General features: G+C 46.0%; 1 protein-coding gene across 2 annotated transcripts; it reads right to left on the bottom strand.

The window, feature by feature from the left end:
* Positions 1-966: 966 nt before the first annotated feature.
* On the bottom strand, positions 967-21,145 carry CMTM7 (CKLF like MARVEL transmembrane domain containing 7; the record flags this gene model as incomplete). 2 transcript variants are annotated; one of them, XM_082754748.1, is made up of 5 exons in its annotated part: positions 20,883-21,144; positions 6,663-6,836; positions 3,924-4,022; positions 2,904-2,985; positions 967-2,550 (listed from the first exon to the last, which is right to left on the bottom strand). In XM_082754748.1, the coding sequence occupies exons 1-5, from the start codon at positions 21,045-21,047 to the stop codon at positions 2,537-2,539; spliced, it is 534 nt and encodes a 177-aa protein (XP_082610874.1). In that variant the 5' UTR covers positions 21,048-21,144. The 2 variants fall into 2 exon arrangements, with proteins under 2 accessions (XP_082610874.1, XP_082610873.1); XM_082754747.1 differs by lacking the exon at positions 967-2,550 and having other exon boundaries at positions 2,887-2,985; positions 20,883-21,145.
* Positions 21,146-21,990: the final 845 nt, after the last annotated feature.

Here is a 21,990-nt window from a genome sequence, read left to right as displayed (position 1 = left end):
GAGGAAGCTGTGCCAGCAGAAGTGTCAGTTTTCCAGCCTCAAAGGCACAAAACCAGAAGCAAACTTGTACTTGATGTCCCTTGATCCAGTACAAACAAGTGCACTTAGAGCAAAATATATTCTTTGGGCTACCACACTGCATCATCCGGGAGTTCTTTGGTTGTTGGACTGCAAGAAATTCCCCTAAAGGCTTCCCCCACGCCATGGGAGCAAGTGACAGAGTGACGTGGGAGGCTGAAAACAGGTGAGCACGTAGTGTCAGCAGAGGGGACACGATCCCAGCAGAACATGGAAACAGCCTTTTCTTCACTGCAAGCCCAGCCTCCAGCCCCAGATGCTTCTCTCCAGTGCCAGCGCTGCTCTGCGGGCCCAGCTGCACTCACACCACGCGTAGCTGAAGACTCCTTCCCACAGGATTGCCAAGGCAGGTGAAAGCTTGTAGAAGGTGCCTACTATCCATCTGAGTGCTGCTTTCAAGAGATGAAGGTGCTACCAACAGAAACAGAGCACTTCTCTTTCCTTTGGGGGAACAGAAGAGATTGTATCCTTAACTAGCTATCTTGTCAATCCAAATTGAAGCCAGGGGATCGTTTTCCAAAAACTGTGGTCAAGTCAGTCTTGGCAGGTGATGAGGCACCTTTGTTGCAAAATGAAAAAGAGACACCCCACCCCGATCATATATTTATATCGCTACCTTCTGCTGGTATTTTCACTCAAAGTGAATAGTTTTATTTGAATAATCTTCCGCACTAATGTCAAAGCAATTTACCTTGGAGTGAATACGGGTATCTTCATCCATATACAGTAGACTTCTGTGCTTTCCAATTGTTTGCTGCTCTGTGTTGTTAGGAATAAGTCACTTATGAAAAGGAACAGCAGTAGTAATCACAGAAACTGTGTGTATCATGAGAAGGGGGATTTCTGCCTTTCCAAGTTTTCTGCTCAGTTATTTCCATTTAATTTCTCTTTTTTTTTTTTTTTTTTTTTTTTTAATGAATTTTAGCAGTTGGCCAATTTCCTTTGTTAAAGAATAAAAAACAAAACCAAAAAACAACCAAAGACATGATAGGATGAGAGAAGAAATTAAGGTGGCAACAAATGGCAATGCATGATAACCTGTAAAGGGGCACAAAAAGCATTTTCTAAAAGCAGATCATTAAATTACTTAGGAGTATTTATGCAGAATTTCAGACAAATAGAAAAATGCATAGCAGGCCAGAAAACACTTCCTCCAGATTGGACCTGGTAAACTAAAAATCCTATTTTTTGCAGAAACCTGCTGCACTGTCATGCAGTTGTCCTGACGTAAGAGACCAACTTAAACATGTCAGCTCTACTTCACAGCTAGATGTGAAAGGGAAGAGCACCAAGGAGGAGGAGCCTACGCTTCCCTTTTTTCTGCAAAGAGTTTCCAGCTCATCAGAGATGGACTGCAAAAGGGCAGAGGTGCCAAGAAGGTAGCAGCATTGTCCCAGCCTCAAAGTTACATAAAGCTTCACAACAACGTCAGGTTGGACAAAACTCTGTCCAGGCTTTGGGCAGAGCCCCTGAAAATATCGACCCCAGCAGAGGCAGAGGAAGGGAAAAACCACATGAAAGAGGGAGAAAGAGGCACTAGACAGATTGTGATAGATTGCTCTATTCACAATGAGCTTTCCATAAACACCATTAGCCTCCAAAGAGAGTACTTTCCTTTCTAGGAAATTCAGCAGAAATTTCCCATACAGCAAGTCTTATGAACGTCCATTCCACCAACAAGTATTTGCGAAAAAGAAAGAAAAAGACCTCGCAAATCATTAAACGCTTATTCTTGGGTAGGTATTTCCCTGCATTTGGCAGAGGGAAGTTTTTAAGAATAATTTTTGATTGTTGATAAACTTAAAATTTGTGAACAAAAAAACCCGAATGTCATCATGTGCTGTTGGGGCTAGAAGAGAGTATTTGCAGTAATTCATACAAATTGCAGTTTGTATTTTTTGACGCTGGCTGAGCTGCTGTCAGAAAAATCCATGGCTCTGGTAGGAAGAGGTAACAAAGACTTGGGTCAGCTTATCCAGGCACAGATCAGTTTGTAACAGTTCCTTTGTTAAACAAACCATCCTTGGAAGTTAAAAAATCAGGTAGGAATTTGCAGGATTTCCCTTCTGTAAACAGATGGAGGAAATTAGAAACAATTCTTCCATCCCTCTGAAAGGAGAATCAAGCAACTCTCCAAATCAGTCTTTTTTTGTAGTACTTATTGCAAATGACTGGCAATGACTGCAGCCCAGCTTGAGAGACACAAGTAGTCTTTCTCTGTAAAGCTCAGAAAAAAGTTGGTTCTCCATTATAAACTTCTTCTGGGGGGAAAGCAAACTTTTTGGATGGGGGAGAAAAAAACAGCTTTGGTTCACAACATCGTTTTGCATAGGAATTCAAGTAGATCTTCAAAGGCTGTCCAGGCTTCTAATGAAATACCCAGGCTTTCTTCTCCATGGTGGATGCTCCTCTTTGGTATGCTATTTCGTAAGGCAGACCTCTTGCAGAGATGGAGGAGTCATACAGCTGCATCTTTGAAAAGGAAGCCAGAGTCACTTTCACTGCCACAAACAAATGAAGCCACTCGATTAAAGAGCACACAGGAAACCTTTGTTTCGTAGAGGGTGGGAGAGGAAGAAGAGACAACACCGACACATTTGCTACTTACTAGAAGCAAATTATTTTGCTCTACTGCTTAGTTGTTAAAAACTGTCAGTAGCTGTGATACACGTGTTAACTGAAAGTATGGGATCATTGCTTTGTGAGGAATTTTGAGTAACAAGCAACAGGCTGTTAATAAAACCTCCCAGGTAGACGCTGCCACAGGAAGATATAAATATTCATTTTGGGAAGCATTTCTGGCAGGCACTAAGCATGATACTTACTTGTTGACTGGGTAATGCAAGAAACCTTGTAGGATGACCAGATGCTTAAAACACAAAGGATCGTAGCTAGGAATCCAAAAGTCTGGGCGAAAAACAAACAAACAAACCACAAATATTTACCACTAGATGACACACATTCCATGAATGTACGGACTCTTGTATATTCACCTACATATTTTATGATGTTAACAGACCAAAAGGAGTTATGCTTTCCTCCAATCTGCCAATATGCTTAATGACAATAATAAAAAATAATAATCCATAGCATAATAGCAGCTTATGCTTTGACAAAACGATGTCTGGAAGATACACTGAGAATCATATACATGGGAGAGAAAAAGCTGGACAGCAACAGTGTCTCACCTGCCAGACTTCTCATTAGGATTCTGCAACAAATAAAATACTTTTCTAACACCTCCAATTTCTATTCTTTTGGCAAACCCCACTCAAACAAGTCTTTCTCTGCCATCTGCCAAATAAACAACTCAGGCAAGTCTTCTAGTCCATTTTCATCTATACAACATCACCAGAACCAAGTTCCTGAAAGCAATTTATTCTGGTGGGGTTGCATTTTAAGTCCTGTTGCTGTGAAAATACTGTTGCCCACAGGCAAAAGTCATGCTTCTAAAAGCCCCTTAGACAACGCAGCCAACAGAGACAGAGTACATCTTCCACTGAGGAGGCGTGGGACTACAGTCAGTTTTAGCTCAGGGGAAATTATCTTGAACAGGGGCAGGAGGAGGCAAAAGACTAGGGTGAAGTGCTTCCAGTTGCCTTTGGTTTCAACTCACAGACAGGCCAAATACCCACTTTAGTGGTGACTCTGGAGTCTCACAACGAAACCTTTTTGCTGGCATTACATTCCAGAACATCCACTGAAATCAGCTAGAAGGCAGTGTACCAACTGAGACACCAGCAAGGCAAGTCAATAAGAAAACAAAGTGACAAGCAAGAGATTTCTAGTGCCCTAGTTAATATACATTGCAATGAAAAAGTGTCTAGACTAATAAACGGCCTTACCGCTCCAGCCACAAGGCCAGTCACATTGTAACTCTTCGATGCTGCTACGATGGATGCAATGAGGAGCAGAATGGTACCAATTAAATAATGAAGAAACTCCTGTAAAGACAAGCACAGGTTGCTTCAGTAGGGAACCTTAACAGGAAAGTATTTCTACACGCACCAGAATCAAAACAAGTTGGCAGAGGTTACTCGAGGCCAGAGGGAAAAAAACAAGTCAAAATGAAAAAAAAAAAAGTTTTGAAAAGAAAGAAAGAGACAAAAAAACAACTTGTGAGCTGTCAGGCAGTGTGCCATACCTGACCTTCTGCTCAAAAGGGAGGGGCGAGCTGCAGGTCTGCTAGTGTCACTGGAATGAGATCTACTTACTGGGTAAGGATCCAGTCCCTTCAGCTCACTATGGTACACTATGGAGGGTGAAACATTTACCTTTATTGCGTCAAATTACTCAAAGAGACAGTTCTGGAGGAAGGAAGAAGTTTTGAGGGGGCACTTCTCTAGTCTACATACATGACATGGCAATGAAGGCAGAGGAAATGCAAACGCTTCTACTTCTCATCGGAAAGTCAGCTAGTTCACTAACAACTTCCATCAACCTCGACTAGAAACAGGAGGGAACCCACAAAAAGCAAGACTGTACAGATATTCATAAGCAATATCAGGTTCCAGAAAATCAGTCCAAGTCTGTAAGGGTGGCTGCAGCTTATTAATGCAGTAAGTAATACATCATGAAGCAGGTTTTTTTTTTTTTTTTTCCTGAGAAAGCACTGAGGCACTGTATTTAAGACTTTCTCTCATGTGTCAAGTATCACTCCAGGAGTTAATTTTACCACGCTGTAAACTGGTGTCATCTGTGGATTTGGACTTTCAGTCCTCGCCAGGTTTAAGGGTGTCTGCAACATACAGGGGTTGTTCCATTTGGGGTGGGCAGGAGGGATTTCTGCTCACTCTACTTGCACTGCGTTACCAGCGTGAGCCAAGCAAATGCCATGTGTAGGGGAGAGGGGAGATTCCTCCTCAAACACAAGGAGAGAGTATAGAGTTTCAAGGAAATCCCAGAAGAGAAATAGTCTGCCATATCACACCACCTGCTAGAATAAAGTATTTCTGCTAGGAGGCTGCTCTGGCTAGTTTGCAATGCATCAGGCATGCCATTGCCTCCTCAGAGACGCCCAGTAAAGCAGTGTACACTGGCCACTACTATTGAAAAGCCCAATAGATGGGGCCAAGGTGTAAATGAATTGTCAAAGGCTAAATTACACGGAGAACCAACCCCTGGCAGGACTGGAAGAGTGCCCCTCTGGAGAAATGCTTTCCAGCTTTAAAAGGTGTCAGTGCAGAGTAACCTCTCGAACCACTTCGACTTTACTGATTGCAAGTCACAGCCCTGCAATGAAGAGATCCTGCCAGGAAACTCAGCCAAACACCAATCCTAGTTTCCCCAAGTCTTTTACAGGCCTTCCTATTCTGTTCTAAAGGTACTTAAATATTTGACTGAAAAGGAAAGTGGTTGGAAAAGAGCAGCAATGTATAAGCATCCCATCCCGTTAAACCTATCGGGGGCTGAGCAGCCACAGTCTGCAGTGCCTTAAACTCACATTTTGGAATGAACAATCGCAACAAAACCAAAAAGCAGGGTTTGCAAAGATCCAAACGGCACAGTTCTATGACAGCAGTGCACACAGCAAGTGGTGCTTGGCAAAACTGTCACTTAGCAGCTTCTTTCATTTGTATTTATCTCGGAATTTGTACTGCCTCTAGATAAAGACAGAAGTGCTTTCTGGAGACAGATAATGGAGGCACGCATTTTTAAGAAGTGTTGCAAGTCTACCCACATTATTCAATTAAAAAGAATTTTTTTTCTCTCTGGTTAGAAGTGGCTGGCTGGATAAACTGTTATCTCAGATCTGTACATTACTTACTGTAGTTTCTATTAAAAGCCATCCAACTGCTTATTGAATTTCAAAATGTGCTCTACATCTCTCCTGGTTGGCATTTTCCACCCCACCGGTTCTTTTGCTGTGGGACTGACACGCCACTATGCATCCGAGAGACGTTTGTAAGAGCTTATTAAAACCTGTGATCCCACACCAGGACGCAGGACTCTTCTGCTAGCTGACCTGATCAAAGCTGCCGAGGAAGTTCAGGTCTCTCATTTTCTGTGCTGCTCGTTAGTTCTCTGCTAGGACAGGAGAGATGGATGTGCAGGGGAAATGGGGGAACGAGGCAGAAACTTCCTGCAGGATATCCTAGGAATGGCCAGGCTACAGCAGTGAGGCTGAGGCTCCCATTCTTTGCTATTGTTTGAAGTTACCTCCAACCCTACCAAAAAGAGTCAAATTTGACTTAAATAGCACACACAGACTTTATTTTGGGACAGGATGTAGCACATCCATTCTAATGCAACGATTTGCTTCTCTAACAGCCACGCAGCTACTATAAATGACCTGAGTTAGGGCCCACCTGCTGAGGCTTCTTTTCAATTGTCTCAGAATCACACCATTGCCTTCCCTGGAGGAAATCTGGATTTCTATCTGTGTAAAGGAGAGCAGGAGCCAATCCAGGCCAGCTAAAAGAATTACTGTGTCTGCTGAACTGCATACTAACGCCAAAAGCAGCTAAAGGATTTGTCCATGAAAGAGAGCCTATCGACGTGTGGCAGCACAAGAAAACAGACTGTATAATCTAGACATCAACCCAGAAGAGAAGCAAGGCACGCAGACTGCCTTACAGACTTACCGCAAGGGGCCAGCTGACACAAGTGAGCATCCTGTAGACTCTGAAAATGTGGATGATGTAGAAGAACAAAACCATAACCAAGTCGCACATGGCGACAATCTGGAAGTAGCTGTATGCACTGTAATTCGTCCACTGAGAATTGTTTACGCTGATGAATGCAACCAGCAGCGAGATCTGAAAGACAAAAAGCACGTTAAAGGTTTTTAGAGTGGCCGTGATGATGGTTTCAAACACACCAAAATGTCATTTAGAAACAGAAGACAAACATCCAAAGTCAACTGGATGGTCCCAGCGAAATGGAGGACAAAGTACCAAGCACGAAAATAATGTTTTAAAATTTGCAGTTAAATTCACTAAAGCAACCACTAAGAGTGGGAAGAGAGCCAACTGCTGGAAGGAAGGCTGCAGTCTCAGCCTGAAGAATCCAACCTGAAGAAGTCTCCGTGTACAAAACAAGAGGCCTCAGATAGAGCAGAGGCACTGACAGCCAGGAGTTGCAGCAGCAGCTGAAGGACCTTAAACGCGTGGACTTTCAGAAGGGCGTGGATTTCTCAGTGCAGTCAAAATCACCAAATGCTGTAAAAATGAACCCACAAACACGTATCTTTACTTCTATTTCGTGAGATTTCCCACACAAAATCGTAAGGCAAGGCTCAAAATGAACTAACTATTTCACCCTTCCTTTTCTTTTTTCTACCACCTACGCAGGAGGAGTATTAGCAGGCTGCAAGGTCGTACCACAAGAAATAATACAAACTTTGGAGGAACTGATTAATTCACCCCATACCCAACGCCGTCATTGAAAAGCTTTGATATGCTAACAGGGTTACATGAGACCACAACGCATTCATGTACACCTTCTGTCAGCTGTAGGCTTGAAAAGGACAAGAGATCTCTTTATTTTTTTTAATCTGAAGCTACTCGTTTATTTTACTGATCTTGCAGGTTGCACCAACGCGGATAAACTGGGTGATAAAAATAAATCTACCCAGGTTATACCCAAATGTTTTGTTATTACAGACTTTGGCACGGAGTGTTTTCAGCCATTGTAATTTTCAGTTCATCCGGGTTCAGCCAGGAGCAGTCATGATTCACACTTTAAGAGTTTCTCCACGACATGAAAAAACTTTCTGAGGAAGCCTGCTCTTCACTACTGCACCACACTTCTGTGCACAATCATCTTTCAACCCCCTAACCTAAACTGCATCCATTAGCAGAGTAATTTAACTAAATTAAAAGGAAAAAAAACAACACCCAGCACCCAAACAACATAGCTCAGATTCTTCCTGCTGTATCTTTGAACTTCACCTGCTCAGTTGGAAGTGGACAGGCTAAACACACGCACCCTCCTGTTCCTTTCTTCCCAGGTGTGCTCCCCTTCCCAAGCACGTAACCCTGCCTGCACCATGCCTGCTCTCTGCCCCTCAGTCCAGGTCTCACAGCGTGGCCACTGGCTACTCCTGAATGCACAGAGTCCTGTATTTTGTGCACGGTGGAGGTTTCTGAGATGTTAGGTTTCTTAGAAGACACCAAAGCAATGCTCTCCACTGTTTAAAGACTTTTGGCCAAGTTCTTCAATTCTGAGATCATTTTGATGAAGCTTTGCCCTATCTGTTTTCATGAGCAGCCTTTGTCTTCTTCTCCTTACCACCCTGACTCCAGTCCCTGTCGTGTACTGGTTGGCCTCCCTGATTCAGGTGCTCTCACAACAACCAGTTATCAGCTTCAATTACACTGTAAAAATCAAGAAAAAAGCTATTCAGAGAAATGTTAGATCTGCCTACTGGCTCATTGCACGCTTGAACCATTACCTTTAGCAGCTTTTGTACCGTGTACAAAGGATAAGAAGGACGGAGGCCTTGAAGTACAACCACCAGCCAAATAACAAGAAGCACTGGTGAGCCTTGCTTTAACAGAGCTGGTTCTTTCAGCTTCTGAAGGTGAAGCACAAAAGTGTGGGGTTTTTTTTTCTTCCTTTAGACAGAAGGTCTAAAAATTTCAGAACAAGCAGAAAGACGAATGTGAGCCATCTAACAAGAAGATCAGAAAATTCACCTGAGGTGTTACATTCCTCCAAAGTAAGAAGATCCAAGGTACCAAACGGCCTGTGAAGAAGCTGTTCAGCTCCCAAGAACAAGGTGGAAGCTTGGATTTGAGCAACCAGGCTCTCCACTCCAAGTGCACTTCCCAAAAACAACTGGCACAGATTCCCCCTTTGCTGCTTTCAGGTGTGCCTCAAACTCAATCATTAAAAAGAATAGCAGCAAGTGCAGCAAACAGAGCCACAGCATATTCTCCCTCCTTTAAAAGTGACAAATATCGAAGTTCCACCACCAGATAGCAGAGTTGATGATGCTATACCAGGAATATATGATGATAGAGCAGGCAATGGCTGTATCTATTTTTTCGTGTAACTCCTGTTCCCAGAAAACTTGTGCAATAAAAAGATTAATATGCAACCGTCTGAGATACAGTTAAACATCCATCAGAATTCAGGTTGTGGCACAGACATAAATATATAAGGGGACAGAGAGAAAAATGAATGGCAAAGTAATAAAATGATCAAGGGTTATGAATGTCCTTTATGTATCTGTGCTCGGGGCAACAGGTTAATACAGCTTGGAAATAAAAAATAGAGGCACAAAAAAAATTCAGGGCATTGCCAATTCCATTTCAATATCGTATTTCACAGGTTGTGAAAGCTGCAGGCTGTGACCCACACCAGCCAGACCAGAAGCACAGGTCAAACGATGCTAAGTCTCGTTGGAAAATTTCGGTGCTTTCCACAAAACGGGACCAGGCTCCAGAGCTGCAGTCCACAAGGGGTGAGGGACACGCTGCAGGAGACTAGGATTTAAAAGCTTTCTGGTTTCTGAAAAGCAACACAAAGAGCATATGCATCAGTCAACTCCAAGGGGCAGTTCTGGGGTTTAACTTAAGTTCCATATTTACCCTGTTTCACCAAAATTGATCAGCTTGAAGTTGACTTTCTGCTGGAGCAGATATTTGAAGTAAGCCATGAGGAATGTTTAGGAACACTGGGATATTTCAGCAACTCTCTCTCAGTGAAGCCAACGTGAGCTGAAGGCAGTCAGCAACTGCCAGGAGGCACTCAACACCTCACCAGAGAGAACAGACACTGTGACAGAGAGACAGGACGAGCCCACATTCCCTTCTCTATTTTGAGCTGGAGACAAGTCAGTCCTCTCCTCAGCAACGTGCCTGCGGAAGATGCTGGCTCTTGAATAGCACTGACAAAAGTTCCCAAGCCTAAACACCACCCTGATTTGAACCAGCTTACACACATCAATGAGAACCCCTGACCCGCCTCTCCTCCAGGCTGAGCAGCTCCATCTCTCTCAGCCTCTCCTCGTGTGAAGGATGCTGCAGTCCTTCAATCACCTTCGTGGCCCTGTGCTGGACTCTTGCAGCAGCTCCAGGTCTCTCTTGTACTGGGGAGCCCAGAACTGGGCACAGCACTCCAGGGGTGGCCTCACCGGTGCTCAGCAGAGGGGAAGGATCACCTCTAAGGATGCCCACACCTTCCTCCTGCATCCCTCTGGCAGGAGAGGAGAGGAGAGGAGAGGAGAGGAGAGGAGAGGAGAGGAGAGGAGAGGAGAGGAGAGGAGAGGAGAGGAGAGGAGAGGAGAGGAGAGGAGAGGAGAGGAGAGGAGAGGAGAGGAGAGGAGAGGAGAGGAGAGGAGAGGAGAGGAGAGGAGAGGAGAGGAGAGGAGAGGAGAGGAGAGGAGAGGAGAGGAGAGGAGAGGAGAGGAGAGGAGAGGAGAGGAGAGGAGAGGAGAGGAGAGGAGAGGACTGGACAAGAGTCATAAATTCTCTCTCCTCGTGCTATAAAACGCTGCTTGAAGTGTTTCCCAGCAATGCTGTTATTCTTTAAAAACGTGCTCTGTTTTTCTCCCAGATTCTTCTTGTCCCTGTCAAAGAATGGAGTAACGAGCACCTAAAGTCCATCGGCCATTCGTCACGCTCAGTAAAAAGCAAGGAAAACGTGTAGCAGGACTTCAAGGAAGTCATCCTTCCACTGCTGGAAAACTCAACAGAAAGGGAAGGAGAGAAGTCACGCCTTTGTATTAGGAAGAGATTGCATCTCAGGATTAATAGGCTGAACTCCCCTGCACAAATAAATAATAATAATAATAAAAAAAAAAGGTGCTGGACTGTATCAGCAAAGACAGAAGAACCTAGACCGACCCTGCAAGCTCAAATCACCTGCTGCAAGGAAAGGGCAGGCAGAAATGAAGAGCTTACAGATACTGCTTTCCTCCCCAGTGCCCTGAGGGAACCATAAGGTACGAAAGGCTGTGCCCTTCACATCCCTCCCTGTACGCTGGCTGGCACCTCTCAGCATTTTCTGAGCCGGTGGTAGGAGGCTGCAGTTTATCTGACCACAGAACGATTTTATAACCCAAGAATAAATCTGGGCGAGTGCTTTATACGGTCCTTTTCTACTGTCCTGCTTTAATGGACATAATAAATAACGCTCTGATTTTATTACCAATGCTTAATTCTTTTGTAACATTTGGAGAGAACTAAATTTTCTTCAGACCAGCTACCTGCACAAATATAAATCCACCTCGATCTCCACTATTGACAACAAGAGGCTACAAAGGAAAGCCTGATGCTCTGAGCGTTAAAGACATTTCCACACACACACACTGACAGAAGATGGGAGGAGTTGAATGTCAGTCCTAGTGTTTGACCACCCTCATGTTAAGAAATTCTTCCTCAACCTCCCCCGGCCCAGCTTTGTGCCGTTCCTTCACATCCTAGTAAAGACTTGTGCTAAAGCTCTGCACCTTCAGAACACCTCAGACATGGAAAACGAGGCAAAAATCCCACCAGCTGACCACTCATGTAGCAGACGAATGTAAAAATCTGTGGGAATGGCCCTAAAGCAATCAAGCAGAGCATCACAGAACAAGTGTAAGAGTAGGAAAAGGCTGGTCTTTTGGGGGTTGTTTTTGGGTTGGTTAGTTGCCATTTCACTTACTATCACTTGCTTACTTACAGTAGACTGATACCAGGCGTTGCAAAAAACCCAAACATCCAGAAGACATCCCAAGTAAACTCCTGTTTTCCACCTGGAAACATGACCTGTAAAGGCAAGGCCACTACTCATCCCTTGACCCTTCCTGACTGTTCCTTCCCCCAAATTATCCCCGGCCTGTACCCAGCTGCTCTTTCACAATCCCATTAATGACCGTGACCAAGTATCCCTCAGAAATGCCGAGAGCCTGCTTTCCAGGCAGCTCCTGGGTGTCCCGCGATGGGCAGCAGTGAAGGAATCCCTCTTTTTGCTTTGCTTGCACGCACAGCGCCTGCTTTCCTTATAAAACTGTCCTTACTTCGATCCACGAGGCCTCTTGCCTTGCTTCTATTTATTTCCCAACCCTACAGGAGAGGGGAGTGTGAGAGCCAGGGTGGGTGCTGGGGTCAACCCGCTGCAGGTGGCTCTCCCTGCCTGGCACTTCAGCTGCTGCAGCAGCACCAGGGGGAGTGTTAAAAACCTTCACTGCAGCAGGGATCTGAAGGTGGATCTTGCAAATCCCAAGGGTGTATCCTGCATCGATAGGCTGAGCCTGCTGTCCTGCCGTGTGACCTTCAGCTATGAAAAATAGCGTGTTTTTTTATATATATATATAAGAAAGATAAGGTAGATAGGAAGCAAAACTGCCTCCAGGTACCCAGCATCCTGATTCCCCTATTCACATGAGAACGAACAACAAGTCCCACTCTTAATGTATTCCAGCTGTCTTCCCCACTGCCTTGCATCAGGCCACGCGCTGCAATTGCATAACAAAATATTTCCAGCGGAGAGGTTCGGCTTGATGCATTTAAGCCAAAACTGTCCAAAAAAAAAAAAAGTCAAAAACTGCACAAAGTATTACAGGGTTGAAGGGAATCAGGGAACTGACACAGCAACAGAGTGATTCTGTCTGTCCGTCTGCGTATCTTTCCCTGTGTGAGTTATTTTTCCAGCTGCTGTCTGTTCTATAATTAGTGCAGCAGCACAGCCCATGTCAGAACAATGGTGCCAGAGGGAGCGGCACAAGCAGCTGGGAGAGGGGGACACAAGGATGCTCTTTCTGGGTGGCACTGCCAGAAATACAAGCCTCGGATGCCCACTAGCCAAAGCACCATTTAAAAAGCAGGTGGAGAGGCAAACAAGGCATCATCTCAGAGCACTGTTAGGGGAAAAGCGTCATGGGACAGGGCTCGGCGTGGTACGAGGCCCGTACAAACACTGCAGGCAGCAGCTCTGGTTTACCAGTCTCCAGCTTGCAGTTGGCAGCATCTGAAACACAGGAAAGTGCTGTTCCTTTCCATCTTTCTTTGATAATTTAACCCTCTGGAAGACAGAAACAGCGTTTTTTTCTTGGATGCTGTAAACAAAATTGAAAGGAGAGCTTCACCAATGTACTAATGAACCACTGCACTGCTTCAATGCTCCCTCCTCCTGAATCTAAGAACAGGAGGACCCTGAGTATTATCCACGAAACTGATAAAAACCAGCTGATTTCCACTCTCTTAACATTTACCCAAGTTCTAGTGTGAGCAAATGTACAACAGCTGTGTGTCTACAGATCTGGAGCAAGGGACAGCAGTGACTCACTTGAAGTTTTATTACAGCATTTTAAAAACAAAAAAAAAAAAAACACAACATAATAAGAGCTAAATGCTTCTTTTATTTGAATGAAAAAAGAAAGTCAAAGTTTCCAGCTTGTGACACCAGCCAAGATACTAAGTGGAATTTTCCATTCTAGGCGTGCCAGGCAGGATAACCAGGCCCTGTTTAGGTGTCCCACACCGAGCAGAAATGTCACTGACTGCAGCTGTACTGTCACCGTGCGTTTCCAGAAGTTACACCTCAAGGCGGTGAAGCAACACCTTTATTATTTATTACGTATTTCTGGACAGAACCAAACGCTTTTTTTTTTTTGAGCAGCTTCCCAAAACAGAAAGACGAGTGGAGCTCGGGCCAAGGTTATGAGTGTAATTCGTGCAAGACTGGTTCAGCTAATTTAAGCAACAAAGCTGGCCGATGCTGCAGTCGAGATTTTCTTTCTCCAAAAAAGTGGTGCTGGAAACGCGGCTGTAACAGCCGAACCCCCGCTAACAAGAGAAAAAAGAGATAAAGAAGCCAGCCCACTTAAAACTTCACTAATGACGGATGAAATCAGCAGCCCTCGAGTGCATGGCTCTGTGAAGCAGTCAGTCTTTGGTCGCGCAGCGATCTCTCAGCCCCTGTGTCTGGGCAGATTTCCTTCTTGTCTGGCTGGTTTGCAAAAATACAGAGGTTGCCTGACCTCTGATAAGCACCTTCTCTTGTGCGCTGCCATCCACGGGCTATTTATTGAAGATAAAAACAGTGGGAGGGTGAGAAGGAGGCAAAATTATCTTATTCAGACCCTCAAAGACTCAGATAAAGGACAAGCAAGTGGCATTCTTTATCTACCAAAAAGAAGTTATCTATCTGTTCAGGAAGAGGCCTCGGTGGTAGAAGAGGACGCGGGGTAATCGTAGAGGCAACGTGTCAATGACATTATTAATGAGCCCTGGTTGCAGGATGTCAGCCACGATTACCAAAAGGGCAAATCTTCGTGACGACCGGCAGCAGTTAGGTGCTGATTGTGCACGTCCCAGTGTGAGCAAGGCGTTGATCCCACCTCTGCCAGCTCAGCCAGCTCCCTGCAGCAGCCCTCCGAGCTGCCTGCTCTGCCAGCACACGGTGCTGGGAGGAAGACAAAGCCTGAAGGTCCTCTTCAGGACGAAGCCAGCTCACAGCTTGCCCATCTATTAACAATGGAGGAGCAAGGCACCTCTGAAACCAGTTGTCTGAGCCATACACAGCATATATTGAGTTGTTTGAAGTCCTTTACTGGAAGTAAGACACGATATAGGAGCTTGATCCTGACTTGTGAGCTACAGAGCTCTTGCACACAAAGGTCACGGCTGTCTGAAGGCGGCTACAGCACCGATGCATGGCAGCACCACCCACAGAGCAGGAGCCCACGCTGGCTGCCCAGCCAAGCCTGGCTCAGACGGGCTGGCTGCTCGAAGCCTGAGGCACGCAGTGTGAACAAACCCCACAAACTCCACACAACAAACCACAAAGTTTCCCTTTTGATGCATATCCAGCAGCACACACCTACTCTAAACCCGATGGGAAGGTGTAACACAAAGCCAGGACCTCGTGGCAACAAACTCCCCGCGGATCTATCAGAAGAGGTCATTTTCCTGAAAAGCTGAAACGTTTTCCTCATTTTCCTGAAAGCTGAAACAAAGAGCACCCTGCAAACCGCTCAGGACAGCCTCTGTGCCTGCTAGCCCTCAGCAAGCAAGCTGTTCAGCCCCTGCCCTCACCGATGCTGCTGACAACACAACCCGCTGTTGTTTGAGGCATTTATTGCTTGGCTGATTCCCATCTCCTGCAGTTAACACCTGCGAGCTCTTCTCCCTGCCCCAGAGAACACCACGCTGACATCTGGCAATCGCACAGACAGCAGTTGAAAAGTTTGTAGCTGTCAGCTCAGCAAAGGCTTTGTTTGCCGTGGCAATGGGCTCCTCAGGTGAGAGGAGGGCTGTTTACCCCCCTGAAGTCCACGTTGTTAGATGTGTTGGCACATCCTAATTGTTTAATCAGGAAAAACCCCACCACTGGAGCGTGTGGGGATTGTGTGGGATCGTGTTTTTGCCTTGTAGATGAGACTTCTTCAAGTGGCCTTCCAGTCCCAGGGTGGGTGTGATTACAGACTTGCAGGAATGTATGCTGAGGCCTTCTGTAGTTCTGCAGTGCCTGCTGGTCATCTCAGGTTAAGAGCACATTTTTCTCCCAGCTGTGAACGCTTGCTTCTTGATGTTTCTCAGAAACAGCATCGGGAAAAAAAAAACACAACACGCCACACCACTACCAAGAACATTCCAAGTAAATTCCTCTTGAAGCAGCTTCTCAATCTTGTAATCACCTTAAGAGCCCAAGTTATGCAAAAAAGAAGCGTACCAGGTGGGGGAAAGAAAATCACAGCAATTTTGAAGTTTCATCTGTGTACCGAAAGCAGCAATTTCTGGCTGCCGTATATTTACCCCTGACCACAAAACAGGAGGGCCAGCCCACGGCGCACACGACGTGACGAGAGCACGAAGGAGGCAACGAGCTGCAGGGCCGAGTGAGTGCCTCGCAAGGACTCCCCTGGGAGGGAGCAGAGGAAACACTTACTCATAGTGGCTGAACGCTGTCTGGCTTTTGGGGACGATACCACCTCGCCCAGGTAATGCAGGGCTGATACCTGACATTCGCGTGGCCAGGAACGCTGCCCTCACTGAGCCTCTGGGGTCGCCCCTGAGCCTCCTCTTCTCCAGGCTGAACAAGCCCAGCTCCCTCAGCTGCTCCTCGTAGGACTTGTTCTCCAGACCCCTCACCAGCTTCGTCGCCCTTCTCTGGACTCGCTCGAGCACCTCCATGTCCTTCTTGTAGCGAGGGGCCCAAAACTGAACACAGTACTCGAGGAAGAGCTGATCCACTGGTTCCTGCTCTCTGTGGCTGGAGAGGCGGATGTCCACAAAGGGACGCTGCCTCCCCAGAGAGCAGATATAACCCCCTTGCACTTCATAAAGTAAAGCAACAGCAGGAAGAATCCGCTTTTCACATCTAACACTCCAGGACACCACGTATACCTGATTAAGATTTTAATTGCTACTGCAAATCTAGCTTCCTGTTAAACGTACATGTCAGGAAACTGCTGCCAATATTTCACTCTGCTCTTTCAAGCGTGCTGAACAGGGCTCAGGTGATGTGGTAAACTTCTAGGCTTCATTTCCTGTTACTTTTTGTTGTTGTTGTTGTTATTGTTTCAGAAGCTGCGCCTGCTCGCCCTTGTTCAGTCATGTCTGTACCAAGAGGACTACGTGCAATAAAGCTCCTAATGAAGGTTTCGCAAGGAATCCTAATGGATGGGAGCTCCCACTCTGTGCTCTTGGGAAGCCTCTTCTGGGATACAAATCAAACAGTCACTGACACCTTTGGATCACAGATTTCCTAACAGTAACCGCATTGCCTTTCTACGAAATGGACTGGAGCTGACTTTTTGGCCTTCTGGAACAGTTTAAAATCAAGAAAAATCACTAATATCTTTTTTGCTGAAAAAAAAAAAAAAAAAGAAAGTAAACAGTAATCTGGTAATTAAACCTCCCTGTAACAAAAGGAAAAGAAAAAAAAAGGAAAAAGAAATAAAAGAAAAAGAAAGGAAAAGGACTAAATTCTTAGCTTGTGGTTTGAAGCACGTGGAACCAATTCAGGCTCATGTAGCTCCTGCCATTATATCCCAGGCACTTGCTCTTGCTGACAATAGTCTCTGTGGCTGCACTGTTCCCTAAAAACTCCTACAGAAAGAAAAAAAAGTGAAGGAGAGTTGCAATGAAGCTACCCCAGGTCCCTGGCTTGGTGTACTCTGCATCTCTGCAGCACTGCGGTGAGGCAGAAAGGGAAAATTCCTCACACAGGGGCTGCCTGTGAAGTTCTGTCCCATGAAATAAAAGCCTGCCAGCCTACCACCAGGCACTGCTTCGGCAGCACACAGGGAGCTCACTGTTTGCTCCCAGCTCGAACACAAATACCTGGGCAGAAATTTCAACTGGCCACCCAGAGCAGAGGCATGGAAAAAACACAACCGGGCAAGTCAGCTGCTTTCAGCGATCTCAGAGTGGAAATAACAAGGCTTCCCAGACCGATTGGGTTTAATTAGTAGGCTCAGGCATTCCTCCCTCAAATGCTCTCGCTTACTTTGGAGACACCTACGATTTAGACAAATTCCTTCTCTCTGGCCAGCATGCCAAGCAAAGTCCTTCACTGGGGCTTCTAGCAGAACAACAGCAATTAGCACCTGCAAGATACAGTTCTGGCCTTTCCTGAAAACAGTAGCTTTGCTGCTAAAAAAACCGTCCAATTTCTTACTGTTTATTCTTATTTCTTCTCTGCATATCACCAGAATCCCTCTCTTCTGACTGAACAGCATTATTACCGTGGAGGCAGAGCCATACATCAGCACACTGCTGCAGAGAATTAGGTGATTTACTTCAATCAGCTCCATAGACAAAAGATGTTTCAGGCTCAAGAGCAAGTCGAAGGATTGAGAGGCTCTCAGATCATTCTAAGCAGCTTCTGCTTTTGTGCATTCCCTTCTCCTGTATCAATGGTTTTGATGAGGAATTTCCTAATTCCACTAGCAGGTTGTGCTTTCTTTTCATATTTTAACATCTTCTGAATGTAGCTCTCCAATAAATTTGGCTGATGTCATCCAACACATTGAGAAGTTGATCTCGGTTTTAACAAGCTAACTACCAACACTTTTTATCTGTCAGAGTTAGATGTATTAATATTCTCTTGAACACCATTATTAACTGTATGTCTGCATACGAATAATCCAGGGAAGTTTCAGCAAACTTGAAAGCCACTCAGAATTAGAGATGCCTTGTTGGCCATTCCAATATCAAGTATATAATTGCTTTTGTCGAGCCATACTTTGGAAATAAAACATACACTCAGCAGAAAAGCTTCAACTATTATTGCCTTAGCATTTTTAACAAGTTGAAATGATTTTGTTAAGTCAACTTTGATTGGGTTTATTCTTTTTTACCTTGCCATGTTTGTCATTTTTTTCCCCAGTCTTGAGATTTCTTTTCTTTTTTGCCTGGTGAAACTACTCTTTCCTGATTCATACTGAGCTGGAAGAACGAGCAAGGCTCTTAGCTTAAAGCACTCTGCATACTGAGGCTGGGCTCACCACGCCAGAACCACTGCCTGCTCCGTAACAGCAGCGTTATTCCGGGAACAAGCTCCCTCCATCCCCAACTGTGGTCACAGCCAGCTTGGCCCACCTTGCAGGAGGGGCCAGAAAGGCACAGGCTGCTGGCCTCCTCTGCTCCTCTCAGGGTCCAGAAGCAAGGAGCAGGCTGAGAATGGTTTGAGAAGTCTGAGGGACCAACACGAGCACATGCCTGTACAGCCTCCACTGGCAAACGTGCACTGAGAGCAGGACCTAGCCCAACGCCGTGCCTTTGCCATCCTCCAGACTTCATCTGGAAAGACACAAAAGGCCCACGAGGGCTCCACCAGGAAGCCAGCCAACACCGACCTGCTTCAACCTACGAACAATGCCACCCGAGCCACCTCGGTGACAACACATGCACAGCGCCGTGTCTAAGGGCACAGGAAACCTCAAAAGACTTCCACCCTTCATCTGAGGTCTGCTGAAAGCCGAGTAAGATAGTTACCAAGAAAGTCTCACTACAAAGCTTGCCAGCAGTAGCATCGAGCTGTGTTCAAGTTACAGCAGCTGAAGTCTGGTAGATGTTGAAGATAACTTCATAACCTCCTGTTAAAATCACAGCAGCAATTCAGACTGCATTTGGAAAACGGAGCCCCTACTAATTACTAATGTTATTATTAATACTCATGCATGAAAAGCAGCTTTCCGACTGCCTTCTTGCCATGTAAAACACACAGGTCGCACACTATTTTTCAATCTCTTCAACTTGTCAAAGATTGCTGAGTTTTAGGCCTTGTGTTAAGATCTTTTGTGCAGGATAAAACCTGTGACATTATCTTCTATTTCCCTGGTATAATTTCCCTGGTGTGTTGATGACATCTATTAAGATAATGTCATGCACATACACATACAATGAAATTATATATGTTAACTTTTTGGCTTACAGGTACTGCAAACAGCCCTTGGCACTACTATAAATGATGAAATCCTAATGTTTCTTTCCTGTTCTCTTTCACAGTTATTTCTTGGTAGAAGGGATTGAGGAAGAAAGAGAAAATAGAAACTGGAGTGTTCCACTTCAGAGCCACAGCCATTCAGAAGCCCAGTACACTACGAAGCGTGTTTTATGTCTGTCCCAAAAGACCTTATCTTCGTCCTCTGTCAGCATAATGGTTCTCCTTCCTAATAAGACTACAGCCCTACGAGACGCCTTAAAACTAATCCAGGAATGTTTTGAGATTTACCGTAGAGAATTCTTTTCGAACACAGATACTGCGAACACTTTTCACTAGGAGAACTACATCCATGGATATAGAAATCTCTGAGAAGAGATAAATTTTAGATAAAGCCTTAGGAAAGTGTCTTACTGGGTGCAGGAGGTCACCTAAAACTAGCCTATTTCTACACACTGCAGCACAAATATTTAGTTTCTTAGTAAATTGCTTGAGAGTAAGACATTATCATGATACCACATCAGAAGTGTTTCATCTGCCCAAAGTTCCTTGGATATCTGAACTAATTTCTAGTGATGTTATTTACAAGCGAGCTGGAAAGCAGAAAAATGTAAGAGGGTAAAGCTGCTCCTGGGAACTCGTTTATGGTATTTAAACCTTTAAGGCCACCACAGAAAACCACCAGCTTAAATTCTGATGAAGCTGATACAGAACAGCATTGATAAAATAGTGCCTGATATAAAGTAAGTGTTGCATTATTACATACATTTACATACACTACATAAAAATATGTAGAGTATGTAAAGCATACACACACGCTTTGCATGTGTGCCAAACCTGAAACTTCAGCAGAAATATGCGTGCCTGTGCTAGCTTTAGGAGGAACGGGGAAGTGTAGCAGCAGCAGGGTGGATCTCAGAGAGGACTCGGTATTTCTAGCCCATAAAAGGCACCGTTCTTCCCAAAGCGGTGAAAGTGAAATCAAAAATGGCCTTTTAGTTAATCAGCAAAGCACAAGTTTTAGCTGTAGGTTCACTTGCAGTGTGGATTTGTGCTCAGCATGGCATTCGTGCCACGTTGGCCCCTGGAAAGATACCACAGATCCTCACGGTGGTTTGGGATCAACCCAAGCGAAGAGAACAGGGCAGGTAACTGTTCATAGACCTCCGTGAGGTGCCCATCGTTACCCAGTGCCAGCAATGGGATCCAGCAGGCAAACCACCTCAGGGACTAACACACAGTGTGCGCCCCAGCAGGGAGAAGGAGCTGCCCCATCCCTTAGCCCTCTGCACACCTGGATGGCGCGAAGCTCCATCTCCTTTCAATTTCTGCTTTCCAGCCGTACTTCCCCCAAATTGCTGTCAGTCCCAGCGGCGGCGCCCACCCCTCCGAGCCCAGCACCTCTTCCAGCCCCTTCCCCACAAAACCTCGCCACAAGCCGAGGCACGACGACACCCCCCCCACACACACCCTTGCCTTCGTACCATCTGGGCCACCTTCAGCATGCCGGCACAGGAGCGGAAATAGGCGCCGTCCACCAGCTCCCCGTCCGAGCTCGCTGAGGCGCTGGAAGAAGCGGCGGGAGGCGATGTGGCCGCCGGCCCGGCGCTGCTGACGCCGGTGCGGATGACCCGCGCCCCGTGCGACATGGCTTCCGGCCCCGCTCCCCTCAGCGCCCACCGGCCCGCCACCGCCGGCACGGAGGCGGCGGGGCTGGGCGGCGCCGAGGGGCCGCTGAGGGGCAGGGCGGAGCGCCGAGCCTCCCCGCCCGGCCGGCTGGGGTGGGGAGAGGGCCGAGGGAGGGTTTTGGGGGATATGGGGTGAAGGAGGAGCCGGCTCGGTCCCCCTCGGACTGTGGTGGCTTGGCTGAGGTGTCCGCTGAGGGGACAGCTTGCCTCACGGAGAGTGCTCTCGCACCAAAACTACACAACGAAGCACCAAATCTCCACAGAAAACCCACAAAAGCACCACCAAACCCCACAAAAGCACCACCAAAACACCACAAAATCCCCCACCAAAGCACCACAGAACCCCCCCACCAAGCCATAAGCCGTCTGATTTGTCCCAAACGTTATTAGCACTAAATGGGGCACGGCAGGCAAAACTGGCAGAATGCCCCGGCACCACGCTTTGGGTGAAATCATGCGGAGTTGCAAACAGCGCTCAGCGAAGGAAGCTATATGTTTCCTCGGGTTTAAAAATAGCTTGCTTTGCTTTCTGATAAGCAGGGTGAGAGGAGGCCTCTGAGCTGGGCACACGGAGCTTCTACACTCAGTAGCACAGTAACCCCATCATACGCTTTGTTCTGAAGTTAGGATGTGTGTTCTGTTCATATTTAGTAATTAACAGGTTCTTGAGCAACTAAGATTGTCTTAGGAGTGAAGACAGGAAAGTTCAGGTGACCTTCAACACAGATATAGGGTCTAGCATAAGGCATTTACACGAGCAAGACAGGGTTTGTGAGTGTAGGCAACAGCTCAGAAGAGGTTTTGGTTTTTATCTAGTAGTTGCAATAAAAGATATTACCTCTCCCACCAACTTGTAACCCATCTCATTAGATATCTAAGCTGCAACATTACCAATCTACATGAG

This window comes from Aythya marila, assembly GCF_965140915.1.
Source record: "Aythya marila genome assembly, chromosome: 2".
Classification (NCBI taxonomy): domain Eukaryota; kingdom Metazoa; phylum Chordata; class Aves; order Anseriformes; family Anatidae; genus Aythya; species Aythya marila.
The sequence above is the reverse complement of the archived record's forward strand: the minus strand, read 5'-3'. Positions and strand labels throughout refer to the sequence as shown.